Here is a 15,627-nt window from a genome sequence, read left to right as displayed (position 1 = left end):
AAATAATAAAAATGCACTAAAAGTAAAAAATAATTTTTCCCTTATTTAATCTACGACTCTCATATTTGTTAAGTCGACGCCAGCTTTACACAGTGCAAATGATGGGGCGCCGACTTAAAAAATGTGAGAGTGGTAGATTAAATAGGGGAAAAAATTATTTTTGACTTTTTAGTGCATTTTTATTACTTTGAAGTCGGTTTTAATATTTTTTAAAATTTTTTCATTTTTGACTTTTCAGTTTTATATATGTATAGACACAACATGCTGAGGAGATATGCGCGTACGTACATAAAATAATAATAATTAGGTGACAATATTCTTTATTATTAACCAGAACTGGCAAAATATTGGGCCAATGTTGATGCAGTGCTGGATGGGACCACCGAATAAAAAAAAGATCATCAAAATCGGTCCGTTTGCTGAGGAGTTATGCGGGGACAAACATAAAAAAAAAAATACATACGGGTCTAGTCTATAACCTTCCACTTTTTGAAGTCGGTTAAAAAGAACGTTTCTCTATTCTCGTATTCGAAACAGAATGCGCCTGCACACGCCACAAACGGATTTCAGCCTACAGCACAGTTTGTTTGACCAGCTAGCCTCTGAAAGACATTCACAAATTTAATCGCAGCCACGTGCAAACGAGCCTGAAGCCTACGTGTCATTTTATCCTCCGTTTTCGACGAATTTCGTACGCGGCCGCGTTCTGTTTTTCGCGGATCACTCGGAACGCTTGCCATCCGTCGAACCGACTTCCAAAAGAGAATGAAAACGACGCATCGAGTGCATTCAGCTGATGCTCCCTTCACTTGGTGGATTTTCGTTTCAGGATTCGAAAAACAACCGCGGCAACTTTCTGCACGGAACATTCCGTTTGTCGAACATCCCAGCACCATACGATGCAATTTTTGCTCTCTGATTTATAGGTCCTCGGAAAATTGTGCAGTCCGTTTTATACTGTTGCATGTAATTCTGCTAGAAGAATTCTTCTAGGAATATTTCGATATCTGTCATTTTCTGGTAAAACCATTTAATATAGCGCGATTAAAATGGGAGTCATGTCGACTCTGTTCCTTCTCCAAGCCGTGGAAAATGATGTCACTATAATTCGATGATCCAATGGAATCAGAGTCGGTGGAATCCATTATGCAAATTACAGTATTGTCTCGTTAGCGGCTCGCTGGTCGGGACCGGCGTTGAGCCCATATCGTGAACGGAGCTGTGATGCCAGATCGGGGATGGGTTCCCGCGAGAATTTCCCCCACCTCGCGCATACTACGCCGGAGCAGCGTGTCCGTGAGCTCGGCGCTTCGGAGTCCAACTCACGGACAGGCAGCTCCGGCGCAGTGTGCGCGAGGTGGGGGAAACTCTCGAGGGAACCCGTCCCCGATCTGGCATCACAGGAACGGAGCCCTAAATCCGAGTGTTCGTCTCTCGCTTCTTTCTGGCCGAAGGGGGGAGCGAGATGGAACACTGCGTGCGCGGCGAGCTTGCGCGATGGTCGCAAGCGCTTACCGTGAGCCGGGCCTGCGTCAAGATTTTGCGAAGCGGTTTTCGTGCTCACGATAAGCGCTTGCGACCGTCGCGCACGCCCGTCGCGCACGCAAAGGACGGAGTGTCAGGCATCCGAAAAAACATCAACACGTCGTCTGTCTCGTACCGTCCTCGCTCGCTCTCGTTCCATCTCGCTCTCGCCATCGCCCGACAAGAGTGAGACAGAAGTGGTGGGGATAGCGAAAAGTCCTTATCGTGTACACCAAACCGAGCCCGTAACGAGACAATACTGTATGCGCCGCATAGCGGCGCCAGTCGAAGGGGCGCTAAAAAACTATTTCGCACGCTTAATAATAAAGGAATATAAGTGGGAATATAAAATCTTACGAATTCGTATTCGTAGGAAAGGAGGGGGTAATAAATCGCCAAAGTTACCCTTACGTAATTTAAGAACGGCCCCTTATAAGGATTCCGAAAATGTATAAATTCAAAGAGTCGATCATTAGTGATCCCTACGCCAGTAACCCTATTAAGTAACCATTCCGAAGCACCCTAAACAAACACCCACAAATATCCCCAAACATCTTTCACTACCGTTAAACACCTACAAATATCCTGAAGCTGTATCGTGAATATTTATCGCCAGCATTATCGCCGACAGCGCCTCTGGCCAGCAATTTTCGGTGCACCTCGGGCCATCGAACGCCGCGCGGAGAGTCTCGTTTCCTCATGCCGAGGGTTGCATTTCGGCGGCTGCTTTTAGCGGTGAGCCTACGTACCACCGTGCACGGGCGCGTCTACGCTGCACCCGCGTGTGTACATTCGCGTGCGCACGTGCACCCGATGCCTTTGGCGGGATACTGGATTTACATTCGCCAGGAAACCATCGACCGACAGCGGTAATAAACTTCTGAATTTGTAGTGCAGTCGGTGTATCGATCAGCCGAAGGGGGCATTCCGCCTTCCCTTGAGCGGAAGAGGATGTTCCTACAGGATATTGTTAGTAAGAGAGCTCACTGGTATCGGGTTATTAGATGCGGGGGATGGGCTAGGGTTTGCCCATGCTCGCGAAGCAATTGCCGACTGCTGGGGCAACCGTGTTCCGCGCGTCTATGTAACCGTTTACCCCGTCAATGCTGCTCCGCCAACGATTCGACGGGGTTCTTTGCCGGAGCTTCTGTTTCGCAATTAATTCCGCCTAGACTGATTTGTTTGAATTAATTAGCGCGTCCAGCCGAGCATCGAGTATACTTTCTCCGCTGGCTAAACGAATGTGCGTAAGCATTTCGCGCCAGCGCCTCTTGCAACCTCTTTGCTGCTGGTGTTTCTCTGGCTGCGAACAGTTTGATGGATCGATCTGGTACACACGACACGCGACACTGTGCTCGGGTTTCGTGAAAACGAATTATTCAGGGATATTGGAGCTTTGCAGTTCAGTTCTTCGTGGATGCTACTGGTGGCAATTGTTTAGAATTTTTAGAGGAAGGATTCATGTTTTGAAAGACGATGTGGAAGGTATTCTGTCCATGTGTTGTTAAGGAACTGAAGGATCAGGGTTTTCAAACAGGGATTAACATGTAACTTATTCTCTGGCGATTTTGAGATCTAAATAGTACTTGAAGATCTAGAGACTGACTCGTTAGAGGCTCAAGGCGGACTTATCTAATTGTCGAGGTGGAATTGTACAAAGCTCGAGGATCACTTGTCTAAAGCTCGAAGTTGACTTATCCAAAGTCTCGGGTTGACTTATCTAAAGCCGGAGATTGACTTATTTAATGCTCGAAGTGGGATTATCCGAGGCTCGAGGTTGACTTGTTTAGGGATCGAGATTGACTTGCCTAAAGCTCGAAGTTGACTTATTCAAGGATCCAGGTTGATTTATTGAAATAAGAGTAAGATGGTGTTTGTATGGTAAAAAGTCAACATTCCAAAAATTCCACTTAAAGTTTTGAGATCGACGTTTTCGTTAGCACATGATGTTTAAAGGAACTTGCGTCGTTAGAACTGAATGTTTGAAAAAAAATACCAATATTGTGGACCATGTATTAGTGAATATTTTGAAGGTACAAAGGTGGAGGAAAATGACATTAATCTACGTACCTTTTCAGCGGTAAAAATCAGCGGAAGAAGCGACGCGACACTAAAGAAGTGGCTGTGAAATTGTATGGACTCGAGTAGTTTCATTTTCTTCCCGGTGTACGCGGATTGAAAAGGCAGCCTGAAAGGTTCCAGGGATTCGTTCGGGGCGTGATTCGATGGAAGCGTTCGAATCGTTTGCAAAAGTGATTTTCAAGTCCGCCGGTTGTTTATCGGTGGAAACGCAACAGCGAGTTCGGAAATGGTGAGGGGTTAAACGAACAATACGTGCCGTAGTTAACCTCTTGATTTGCTTGCCTATGACCCATCAGGGTAAACAGGTCGGTCGCCATTATTGTGGACCAGACTGAATTAATTAATCCTTTCATTAAATGTTGTGCGGAAACCCGACACGGCTTTCGAATCTATAACGCGACACACTGGTCATCCTGTTTAACCCTTGTCTTCGTGAGGCATGCGAAATTAACGTTGAATTTGACTCCTACTGCCGCAGTGCTAATCGCACTGCATATACAGGGTGTCAAATTGTGATAAGTGTAACACCTTTATAACTGAGAAGGGCACGACTTTTTGTTTCAAGTGATTGGCATTGGGGAGGACATCGTGCGATGAAATTAATTTCGTTATAATCGAAAGCATATAAGGTGTAGGAAACTCGTAGGGTATTTTTTTAAAATAGTCCATACGCTTCCGTTTGGAGCTCATCTTCTGAAGAGTAGACTGATCATGTGCAGGGAAAGTTATAGCAAAGTTATGATGTAAAACTAGGGAGTGAGAAATAGGAACTATGGAATTATCGTTTCGGAAAAGAAGAAACGAATTTTTGAAGTAAGATGTTCGTAATATTGAAATGAATTTTTTATTGACGGTGTATTTTTATTTCGCTTTAACTCCTCAACGACAGAACTCTGAAACGAAAAACTGACCGTGAGGCCCGGGCCCTCGGAACGAAAACCTCCACTGTTTTCCCGGGTGATATAGGGAATGCAGCTTTAACCCCTCAACGACCACCTCAGTATCTGGAACGGACCCTAAGTTTTCCACTGGTTGCCCACCTCCGTATCTCGTACGGAGCTTAAAGGTCTGCGCACGCATATCAGTTCCGTGTCAGTACCGTTCCGTCGTGTCAGTGGTAAGAAGAAGAGACCCTCTACGCCCCTCTTCTGGCGGATATGTGTGCGCAGAGCTTAAAGCCGTATTTCCTATACCGACCGGGAAAACAGTGGAGGTTTTCGTTACGAGGGCCCGGGCCTCACAAAACATTTCCTATTTCTGCCACAATGGCGACACCGCATAATTGGTTATAAATTTTACTCTTCTCATTTATTATTATAATTAAAATCAGTAAATATTTTAATTTTGTAAAGTTGAATTTGTCCTACTATCGACTCCATGCAGTGTTACAACCGTCCCTGACCCCGGCTCGGTTGTAACACTTTCTCCGCTTCCCATTTTTAATTAATAACCGGAATATTACTTGACATACAGCGAAACTGTTGTGGCTCAAATAATGTCAGATAAGTAAGTAACATTTTCGTTAAAAAAAGCTGTTGTTGTAACTGTAATAGTTCTTGCGTAATCGTATTCCAAAATTAAAGTGTTACTACCGCCCCCGGCCTACCCTACATCGTTTCGTTAATTTGACTGAAGCATTCTAAGGTCATTGAGAGCTAAGCTATCACAGTTCAAAGTATCCTTGCATTTGATTGGCTACACACCAAACACGAACTGCGTAGAAAGTTTCTTGCACCTGTTAGTTACATGTAGCTAATATTTAACAGAATTATACATACCCAAAATCCTGCCTCAAAGCTAAAGTCAAAGCCCAAGTACCAACCCCCTAAAATTCATTAGCTACTCATATACTATACCAACACCTCAATCATATTACATCTTACGCTAAACCCAAGTGCCTGCAAAGCTACATTCCCACCCTCCACCATAATACGAGCAAAGAAACGTTCTTAACAATAAAATTTACTACCCCACGACCCACGAGACCGACATAAAGCCTCGAACGACGAGCCGTGATTAAGACCACTTTCAATAAAACCCAAGCTTGCAAAGCTGTCTTGCTACTTACCTCCAAAACACCAAGGAGGCAACCGATACCAATGAATTTATTCGTGGCAGGATTGAATCAACGCGGTGAAAATTACGTAAAGAGGGGATGGGTGAATTCGGCGGAGATCCCGCGATTTTCGATGGTAGAAGTGGAAATGCCGCGGTGAATTTAGCTTTCCCAATATTGTTCCCCGTATTAGCCACTCTGGCAAACAGTCCGTGGCCGTTATCACGGGCCGCACCGAATTAATTAATCCTTTCATTAAAGCCGCTGCGGAAGACCACACGGATGCGGACTGTCTGATAGTGGTGGCCATGTCGCACGGGGAGTCGGGTTTTCTACACTCGTTCGATTTCAAGTATCCGGTCGAGATGCTGTGGGCCCACTTCACTGGCGACAAGTGCTCCAGCTTGATTGGCAAACCAAAGTTGTTCTTTATTCAGGTGAGTTACTACCAGTGTTCATATGACGGCAGGGTCAACGTCAATCCAGTACAGCAATGGCAAATAATAAACATGAAATGTGTATCAAGATTTTGTTTGATTCTGCACCCTTGTTATTCATTTGTCATTGTTTGTAGTCGATCGACTTGCACTTGGATGTTTCAGTTTTATTCAGCTCGTTCAGCATTTTTTAGGAAGCTTAACGATTTTCTGTAATAATAATTCTTTTTCATAAAAATATACAATTCGACAAAATTTATTCCTACGTAGGAACTCATTACAAATTAGAAATCCCAATCACGGGGTATTTTATTTTCTTCAGTAGGGGAGACAGGGGCAAAGTGAACCTCGGGGTAAAATGAGCTTTCTTAATTTATTCTTTAACAATAGAATATATTTACAAATTTTGGTGACGTAATAAATGTGTGTAATACCACAATGATAATTATACACATTCAGATATCGCAAAATGGAAATTCATTTAAAAAATTAATAAATAAGTTTTAGAGACTTCCAATTGGTTTTCTTTTCAATTTAGCTTTTTGGTTAAATGAGTCTTAAATGAGTTCAAATTATATTATAAATCTATTTCCAAACATTTTTATTGAAAGGGAAAAATTTTATTCGACTTCAAACTTTTTCCGCCCCACTTTGCCCCGGTCTCCCCTAACTATCTGCACGAAGATCGACAGTATACGCTATGTTGGTAATATACACACTGCGTCGTAGCTTTTTAATAACAGATGAAATAATATCTTCCACTATTATTCGTAGCTCACGGCGCATACATCTAAATACTGAAGTAAAAAAATTGTGAATCCTAAAATCCATGTAGTAAAATAATCTCTAAATGAGCAAGGTCCTGCTACAGTTCTAAAGTACGAAACTTTAGAAGAGTGGTTTAACGTTTAAAATCGACGCGCGTTACGAAGAGTAGCAGGTTTCATTTTTTTCTTACGGACAACTGCGTGTACAAAAACTGAAACGTGCTACTTTTCGTAACGCGCGTCGAAATAGTCTCGGGAATAAAAATATTGTTTTTATTATTATTAATCGTCTTTATTACTATAATATCCTGCAAGTGCTGACGAAACAGCAGAATGATTTATAATAATTCATTAGTGATTACGTAAATCTTGATTGCCTTCGCGATAGAACCCAACCGGTTCGTCTTCCATTTATCTCTTTCAGGATGACCTCCCAAGGACTTGCAGCGCAATGCCGTAGGAATGTATGCGTTTTATTCTCGACCATCCGTGAAACTCGTATCTCCCGCAGGATAATGGAACGTTTCATGAAAAATATCGCGTAACGCGCTGAAGCAATTAAGATCCCCTCACGTAGCGGATCTTTCATTAGAAGAGCACCGTGCAGTAATCGCTAATGGTAGATCTACAGATTCAATAGAAAATTCCGTCTTTATGCGTATTGTATAACTGGCTTCGCTATTCTCGCTTTGTCTCGCCTCACGCGTTCAAATTATTTCACGTCCTGCGCTCCGTTCATCAAAGCGCCACGTTCTTTCTCTTGCTCTGTTTCGTTTCCTTTCTTTCGGCCGTACGGACTATACGGAAAATAATTAGTGGCTGTTATAAAGAAACCCATTCACTTAGATTCATCAAAATTCATAAATAAACATGCACATAAATAAACATCTCCGTTTTTTGTATAAACTTGTAAATACGTGGACGAATGAATACCGGTCGGAATTAAATTCGCAGGATGAATGCAACGCGTGGTATTTACGTACATTATACCCCCGTGGCGTTTCGTGTATTTTTGAGTCCTGATTTTTGCACGAAGTGAACTGGCAAAGGGAATGGGCGGAAATATTGAATAGGAAGAATTGATATAATCTCTAAAAGGAAAATGCGAAATGTTTCTGGTTCAAAAGAATTTGCTGGGTAGTTCGTCGCATAATGGACCAGTAAATACATTTCAATTTCATCATTTGATACGCGTGTCTCCAGTAATAGGGATATGTACATAATTTGATAATGTCGGAAATTCATATTAATACGTTGATTGGTTCTATAATGGGTCGGTATAAAGTCACGATTTGATTCGATCAGCTGGGAAATAACCTAGGCAACTTGGGGCCTAAATTAGAATTTCAGGAATATTATTCTGTCGTCTACTCATATCCCTTCGTTAATTTCTAGAAGAAATAAACATTTTTGATACTATTACTGTCCGTAAAATCGGATCTTCTTTCTGTAAATACTGTATAATATTATCACAACGGTGAACAGGTAGAAATTTTAAGACACTCGAAATATATACTCCTACAGAATTCTGCAAGTGCAGGTAAATCCCGATGCTGTCGAAAACTGCTCATTAATTCTTTCCCAGCTAGAGTTCCTTTGTGCATAAAATGAATATCGACCACGTAGGGTTGAGAATCGAGGGGGCACCCTCGGCTTCGCGGGTGGGAAGAGCCACTAACGCACTGGTTTTCCGGTTCTTCTTGTGAAAACTGAAGTGGCGGGGCGCGCCAACGGAAGTGGAAAAGACGACATAGTTAATTATCCGTACGACGTTTCAAAGGGACATGAAAGAGTTTTACAGTTGACGAGGTTACTTCTCAACTCGTTTAACAAGCCCTCGAGTACGTGTTACGGTGCGGACGTACCACGCGTGACGTTAAGCCACGAGAAAGTTTCGCGTGGACGTGATAAGGTACATGATAAGTACGCTGGGAGAGAAAAGATCCCAGAGGATGGGAAAATAAAGTAAGCGAATATGCGGAGCCAACTAGGCCAGATTAATTCGGTTTCGTTTAAGAAATTAATTATATCGTTACAGCGAGTACAGGCTGCTCAATTTTAAACGGACCGCACAGATAGCTTTGTTATCATTGGGGATAGGTTGCAAGAGTCTTAAATGTAGATTAAAGGTTCTCGGGGAGGATATTACGTGGTGGATGCAACCCTTTCATGTCCGAGACGGAAATTCAGAAGTTTGAGAGTCTTCTACTTGAGACGCCATTGCAGCCTCAGGGTGGTTGCCAATTAGTGCGACACTGAACGAAGAAATAGTCCTTGACGTTCGTACTTGAGAAGATGCTTTGCTGCATTGGCAGAAAGATTTGTCCAATTTATGAGACTGGTTTACTTGTCTCAGGCTATGTTGTAGGTATTAATTAACAATGAAGTATAATTAATTCTGACTAATGCCTACCTTAGTATTCTGAAGACATACTTTAGTACAACCTACGCTTTATTTCGTCTCCTTAATATATGTATCTATTTTAAATTGCCATTTAAGGGGTTACCTACCGTCAGGGGTTAGAAAAAGAATCGATTCTTTGGGAATTTATTTCAGAAAGTAGATGCATGTTTTTATGTAATGGTTTTTGTATTCAGATGAGGGACACTTTAACAGGTTATTATATTATGTTTTGGTATAAAAATATTTAGTTATTGCAGAATTACAACTGATTTCCCGGAAGCTGTTTTTAGAAACACGCTTTGCGGTGACCAACATTATTCGGAACTGGGTTATCTGAAATAAAAAAACGAGGAAGATTTAGTTACTACAATAGTTTATCTAGTCTCCAATCGTTCCGTTTTATAAAATATTAATCCTGGACAAAATGGCAGAAGTTTAAAGTGGAATGATCGACTTTCGTAGAAAGAAACACTTATTTTTCCTCCATAAAATAAAAACTATGCATTGTAAAAACAAATGCTTCGATTAAAGACTAGATTTGAATGTCTAGAAGAAACCTACGAAGTTTCAGAAAGATTGGTGACGCGGTTTTGAAGAAATCGTGGTCACCGGTCTGAAAACAGCTTGCGGGAAATCAGTTTTAATTTTGCAATAACTAAATATTTTTATACCAAAACATAATATAATAACCTGTTAAAGTGTCCCTCATCTGAGTACAAAAACCAGTGCATAAAAATATGCATGTACTTTCTCAACTAAATTCCCAAAGAATCGATTCTTTTTCTACCCCCTGACGGTAGGTAACCCCTTAAAAACATAATTTCTTTTAAGGGTGAAACGCCTTGTACGTCCCAAATTTTCGTACATCCTGATCCTTATGCATGTCGAAACCCGATACGTGTATCTAATGTAACACTTGAATGCACCACGTCGCACGAAAATCAGGATGACTCCGTAATTGAAAAAGATATCGAAACTGGCCAGTGTTGTTCCTTGCACGCCATTGAACACACCTCGGTAGAAGCATTTTCTTCGTGAGAACCAAAATGGCGTTGTTGCTTGAACTGCAGCTTCGTAATGACTCCATCTGTATTTCAATCCCGAGTTGCTCGCCCGAAAACCGCATAAATCTGGCACCGGCGGCCAGACCGCGTTTTATCGAACATCAAACCGCGGGAATGTAAAATTCAGCGGCTTTGTTCGCGCCTCCTGTGGCGTGAAACGCTGGAGTCGTTTTTTATCATCTACGCCGAATTCGTGTGTCGCTCTTCCTCGTCTGGCCGTTCCATAAATTTCTGTGTCTTAACGCGCCGTTGCGAATTTTCCAGACAGTATTCGCACGATAATGTTGCGTCATCGACGTGATACATGGGAGAAGCGAGGCGCGACATTTTCCTTCCCGGGATGTAGCGACGGTTCGGGGATTGGAAAATAAAAAGGCGGAGGATCAACGGGGTGGTCGAAGAAAAAATTGCACGGGAATATAAATAATCTGTTACGTAAGATCTGTACGGAAAGCAGGGGTACAAATTCGCGAAATTTATTTAACGAATGATATTTCCGAGTAAGATCATAAATTTGACAATGTCCACCTTAAATGACAGGATTTACCATTGAGCGAGAAAGATTAACGAACCAGGAATGCTGGCATTCAAAAATACGAAAATAGTAACTGAAAAATTAAGCTGGGGGTGCAGTGAACTCCATGTGACCAATTTGTGATTATAAAAAGGCGTGACCACGAAGGGTTAATAATTCATCCCTTATCGCATTACCAAGTGCCTCATTCACGACAAATAAAATAACACCCAAAATTACAACCTATTCCACTCCCAAAATACGTGTCTGCTTGCTCCCAAGCTCCCATCATCAAGTCCTCGTCACCCTCCTCTCTTCGTCCATTTTATTATCCTCAATCGCCAGGTCACACTGCCTCGACATCCCCGGGAACACTTCTCCCAGATCTTTGTCGCCCAAAGTATCCGATACACATGCCTAAAAAAATCACTCCCTCCTCGCCCCCTCCCGCCGGCTATCACGAACCCCCTCGACAGTTGCCAAGTGGAGGTAAGTGAAGCGCGAACGTCGAGCAGTAAAATCTGAAAGAAGAGACGACAGTTGTCATCGAAAGAGCTTCGTTGTTCAGTAAAACAATGCCTCTCCTGGAGAATCCTCCCCCTCCGCGCTGAAACCGGCGCACAAAGGGAGCTGGGCACCCTCGCTGCAGCACGACCACCCACTCACCTACGCGTTCTCTGTTTCCGTTCGCAGGCCTGTCGCGGGACGCGGCTGGACGCAGGGTCGCAAGTTGTGCACGAGAGGGACGGCGTGGATTCCTACAGCATCCCTACCTACGCGGATATTCTGGTCGCCTACTCCACTTACGACGGTACGTAGAGGCGCGTGCTCGCGCGTGCACACCCTGTTTACCCTGCAATACGGGCACGTTGCGTGGATGCTTCCGGTGCCGCATGCTCGAACGAACTTCTTATTTCGCGAGTGTACGGGGGTGGGGGGCGGGGCGCACAACAATGCTCGAGCCTGGTACGTGCTCGACAGGGGAACCCGTGGGGCGTTTTTTTCAGACGGCAGAAATTCTTCCTCGGACCCCCGCGTTACGGGCAGACGACCGTCGCGCACGGGAGGAAATGCTATACGTTTGAGAAGTATAGCTGGGAACGCGACTGGGTAGTAGGAGTCACGAAGAGGGACGAGAAATGTCTTAAGGCGGGAATCCTATTCTTTGTGCTAAAAACATAGTAAAATGGGGGATTTTTTTTTTAAGAAGCTAGCGATTTGATTTATCTGAAATTTCGACCATATTTTTATGCATCTTTGAGGAAGCAGAATTTATTTTTTTTATTAATTTTTAATAACAAATATAGGAGTTATACATGATCGACCAACACGTCGCGCAAAATTCGTCGTCCCCTGGTATGCATGATATTTATCTTCCTGGTAATCTAAACTAGAAAAATGAAACGGCGCTTCACTGTATACATATGTAGCCATAATTTGACGAGCCAGAAAAAAATAGAAAATTTTTTTGAGGAGTGTGGAGAGTTTTCCAAGTGAAAGGTCTGAAACTTTCACTTTTGCTATACAAGTTAGCGCCAAATTTCTTATGTAATCAAAGAAGTATATAACTTATCGGTATCCTGGTTCATCAAATTATAAAGTAATGTTTGCTGGACATACAGGCCGAATTTGAAGGTAATCGGTTCAGTGGTTACAGAAATATCGTGCACACCAGCGGACAACGGCGGCGTGATGATTCGCTCATGCATAACTCCTATATTAATTAATAAAAATTAATAATAAAAAAAATACAACTTCTTCAAAGATGCATAAAAACATGGTCCAAATTTCAAATTAATCGAACCGCTAGTTTCTTGAGAAAAAAAATCTAAAATTTCGCTACGTTTTTAGCCCGAAGAAGAGGATTCCCCCCTTAAGGAGTCTTCCTAGTGTGACCAAGAAAATTTGTAAGTAAAAATATCCATTTGTAGCGGAATAGGAGGATCGTGAAGAGAACAATATCACTACTTGGCAGAAGTGACATGTTGAAAAAGTAGGGAAAGCTGAAGGGTGCGTGAATTGTCCAAGATACCAATCACTAAATAGTCACGAAAGTGGTTGGTGTGGAAAGGCCCTAATTTTTATCGAGATAGGATGCAAGCGGCAATCTTGGGTGCTTTACTGCGTTTGCATAGAGAAATATTCATTGTGCTGGCCTTTGAATGAGTATGAGAGTGATCTATTCACTCGTCAGTTAAAAGTACCTCTGTACTGGATAAAACGAGGTGACTTGCCGGGAAAGTTAAATAATTACACTCGTAAGGGATGAACATACTGTTACGTCGTATGTAGCACATCCTGCGGGCAAAGCTGTGCAGTTTGTCTTCAATTATCGTTAATTACACGGTTTTAAATACACAAGGGGATTTTGTAGACGAGAAACGACCCAATTAGTACGATAAAAGTTAAATGTTAATTTCATTTCATTTATGATGGAGGCATAGAGAACTTTTATATTAACTGCTGGTACCAAGTCTACATCAAACAACATTACCAAAAATCTAATTCGAATGATGAGGAGCGACGAAACCATTATTTGGCAAATACCTACGTTTAGTTTGGGAGTAGACTCGTAGATTTTACCATAAGGTCCTAATAAGCTAGATGGTTTCTAAATTCAGTCGGAAACTAAAATCAATTTGAGGAGAGGATATACCAGTAATAGCAATTAAACCCACTTAGCATATCATATGTCAGCCACTGCAAATAGAATCCACTTGGAAAATATGACCAAAGGTGTTCATTACCTGGATAGCTCAATCGATGACATTCGCAATTCAGTTCTTGTCCCAAGCATTCATTAATATTATTATTATTATTATTTTTTTATTTTTTTTATTATTATTATTATTAAAAGGCAAGATGCAGCCAGTATGCTGTTAATATACTTGACCTTCTTCGTCTAATTCTCTATCTTTCTCCATAATAAGCAGACTTGCACGCCTCACGCACATCGACATGTATAATGTCATCACTTTGGCCAACTATTATAATGTAATGTTTCATCTAAAAATGACTTAGGAGCAAAAAGATTCCAAGACATTATCTACAATTGATTGAATACTTTCCTTGCATTCATAGCATAATGTATCTCCTCCACCTAGGATTTATTTACACTTTATAATACCGTTTCTTATTTCCCCTTACTCCAATGGATAGGAAAAGCGCTAACCCTTCGAGTACGAAGGTTGATACGCTGGACGTATGTCATGTGCGGAAATCATCAAGTCTTGTATGTTCACAGTACTCGGTGAACGCCCATCGGCGTTCCCCGTACAGGCGGGTGCATCGCACTCGAAGGGTGAAAAGAAGGACTTTTAAAATTTAGAATTGTTTTTAATAGCATAATTTACGAATCCTAGTTGCTTTAAATCCCACTAGATGATTTTTTAAGAATACTATATACTATATACACCCAGGCTATCGTCTCAAAGAATTCCATCAAGTTGAATGATTGGATGCCCTCTACTTTTAAAAGAATCTGGGTGGCGCGTCGCTGATGCACCGTAACAGTGCAGAGCCTTCGCAGCATTACCAGGCTCCTGTATAAATAATTTCGTTTACACTTGGCCGCCCTGAACCGCTTATTTTCCGAGGCACATTTCGAAGCTGTGTAACGAAGGAAAGAGGTTTAAGGGAACTCGCGTCGACGGGGGAGCGAGGGAAACTTCGCCAGACAGATCCAAGCCGATTTCCTCGAGTTGACCTGCCATGGTCAATATTTTTCCCATCAGCAGCAAGCCCTTGCAGAGTAATTAAGCAGTGTTCGTAAAATATTATTAACGCGACGTGACGGCCCGTGGCATCTTAATTTACGCCCCTGCGATCGCATAGTTGCGCTGCAGCTGGAGCGTGATCTAGAACCACGTATACAGTGTATGCCACATATCGCTTTAAATGTTTCTGAGAACAGAGATGGAATAGGCTGATTTTGCTAGAAACAGAAACTCCAATTATACTTAGGTACACTCGAACCGAAAATTAACAACAAATTGAGTCGATACAGATTCAACATTACCCTACATTACGAGCGAATTTTATTGTACAATTACTCCGATCTACTCTCGTCAAATGACGTGACGAGGCCGCCAAATGACTCTACCCAATTCGACAAGTAAATCTCCATATACACCCCTAGCACGCTACTATTATTACACGCACTCCAGTGACCCATTCAAACATGGCCTGTCATTTACGTCCAACGTGTCAAACGTGCAGCAATCCACGAGTCACATTAACTCTTCCACTGTGCAATAAAACGACGAAGGATGACCAAGCAACGCGCCCTACTTAAATACATAAAAGATGCCCGAATTTCTCTCGCACTGCACTGCGAAAGGGTCAGTAAGTAGAGTCTGAACCCACGGTCCTAAAACCCTGTACAAAAGCCCTAGAAGGTATCGCAGCTCCGCAAGAAAACAATTTCACGGCCACTCCTAATGTGTCCCGCGAAATTCGATCGTAATCCTTCACCCTTCCCACCCCGTATACCGCCGACAGAGCTGTATGCACAGATGCAACGCGTAAATACTTGCCCTTGCGCGCGGCCCTGTAAGCTGCTTACCTTAACTGACAAGTCCCGGAGTAATGCGGCCAGACAGACGACAGCGGAAAATTGTAAGCAGAAATAAACCGCATTCCCCTAGGCTGAAATGGATCGTCGAATTCGAATCGAACGAATTGACAATTCCCGCCCGACAGAATGCTCGCGAAAAGCTTGTAATTTATTAGCGGAAGGGGATGAACCGTCGAGATTTCATTCATAACACAATTTAATTC

The 15,627-nt window shown here is 42.5% G+C and overlaps 2 protein-coding genes across 2 annotated transcripts in view; one reads left to right on the top strand and one right to left on the bottom strand.

Moving 5' to 3' along the window:
- Positions 1–15,627, bottom strand: part of LOC143378790 (alkaline phosphatase) — a 355,608-nt gene that overhangs the window by 115,620 nt on the left and 224,361 nt on the right. The window lies entirely within an intron of this gene.
- The window catches only part of LOC143378796 (caspase-1-like), a 48,723-nt gene that overhangs the window by 18,079 nt on the left and 15,017 nt on the right, over positions 1–15,627 (top strand). The window contains exons 3-4 of the mRNA XM_076830771.1: positions 5,924–6,099; positions 11,542–11,659. Coding sequence (XP_076686886.1) covers positions 5,924–6,099; positions 11,542–11,659 — 294 coding nt within the window. The remainder of the gene's footprint in view (positions 1–5,923; positions 6,100–11,541; positions 11,660–15,627) is intronic.

Source organism: Andrena cerasifolii, chromosome 2 (genome assembly GCF_050908995.1).
Source record: "Andrena cerasifolii isolate SP2316 chromosome 2, iyAndCera1_principal, whole genome shotgun sequence".
Classification (NCBI taxonomy): domain Eukaryota; kingdom Metazoa; phylum Arthropoda; class Insecta; order Hymenoptera; family Andrenidae; genus Andrena; species Andrena cerasifolii.
Note: the sequence above shows the minus strand (reverse complement) of the source record. Positions and strands in the feature narration are given on the sequence as shown.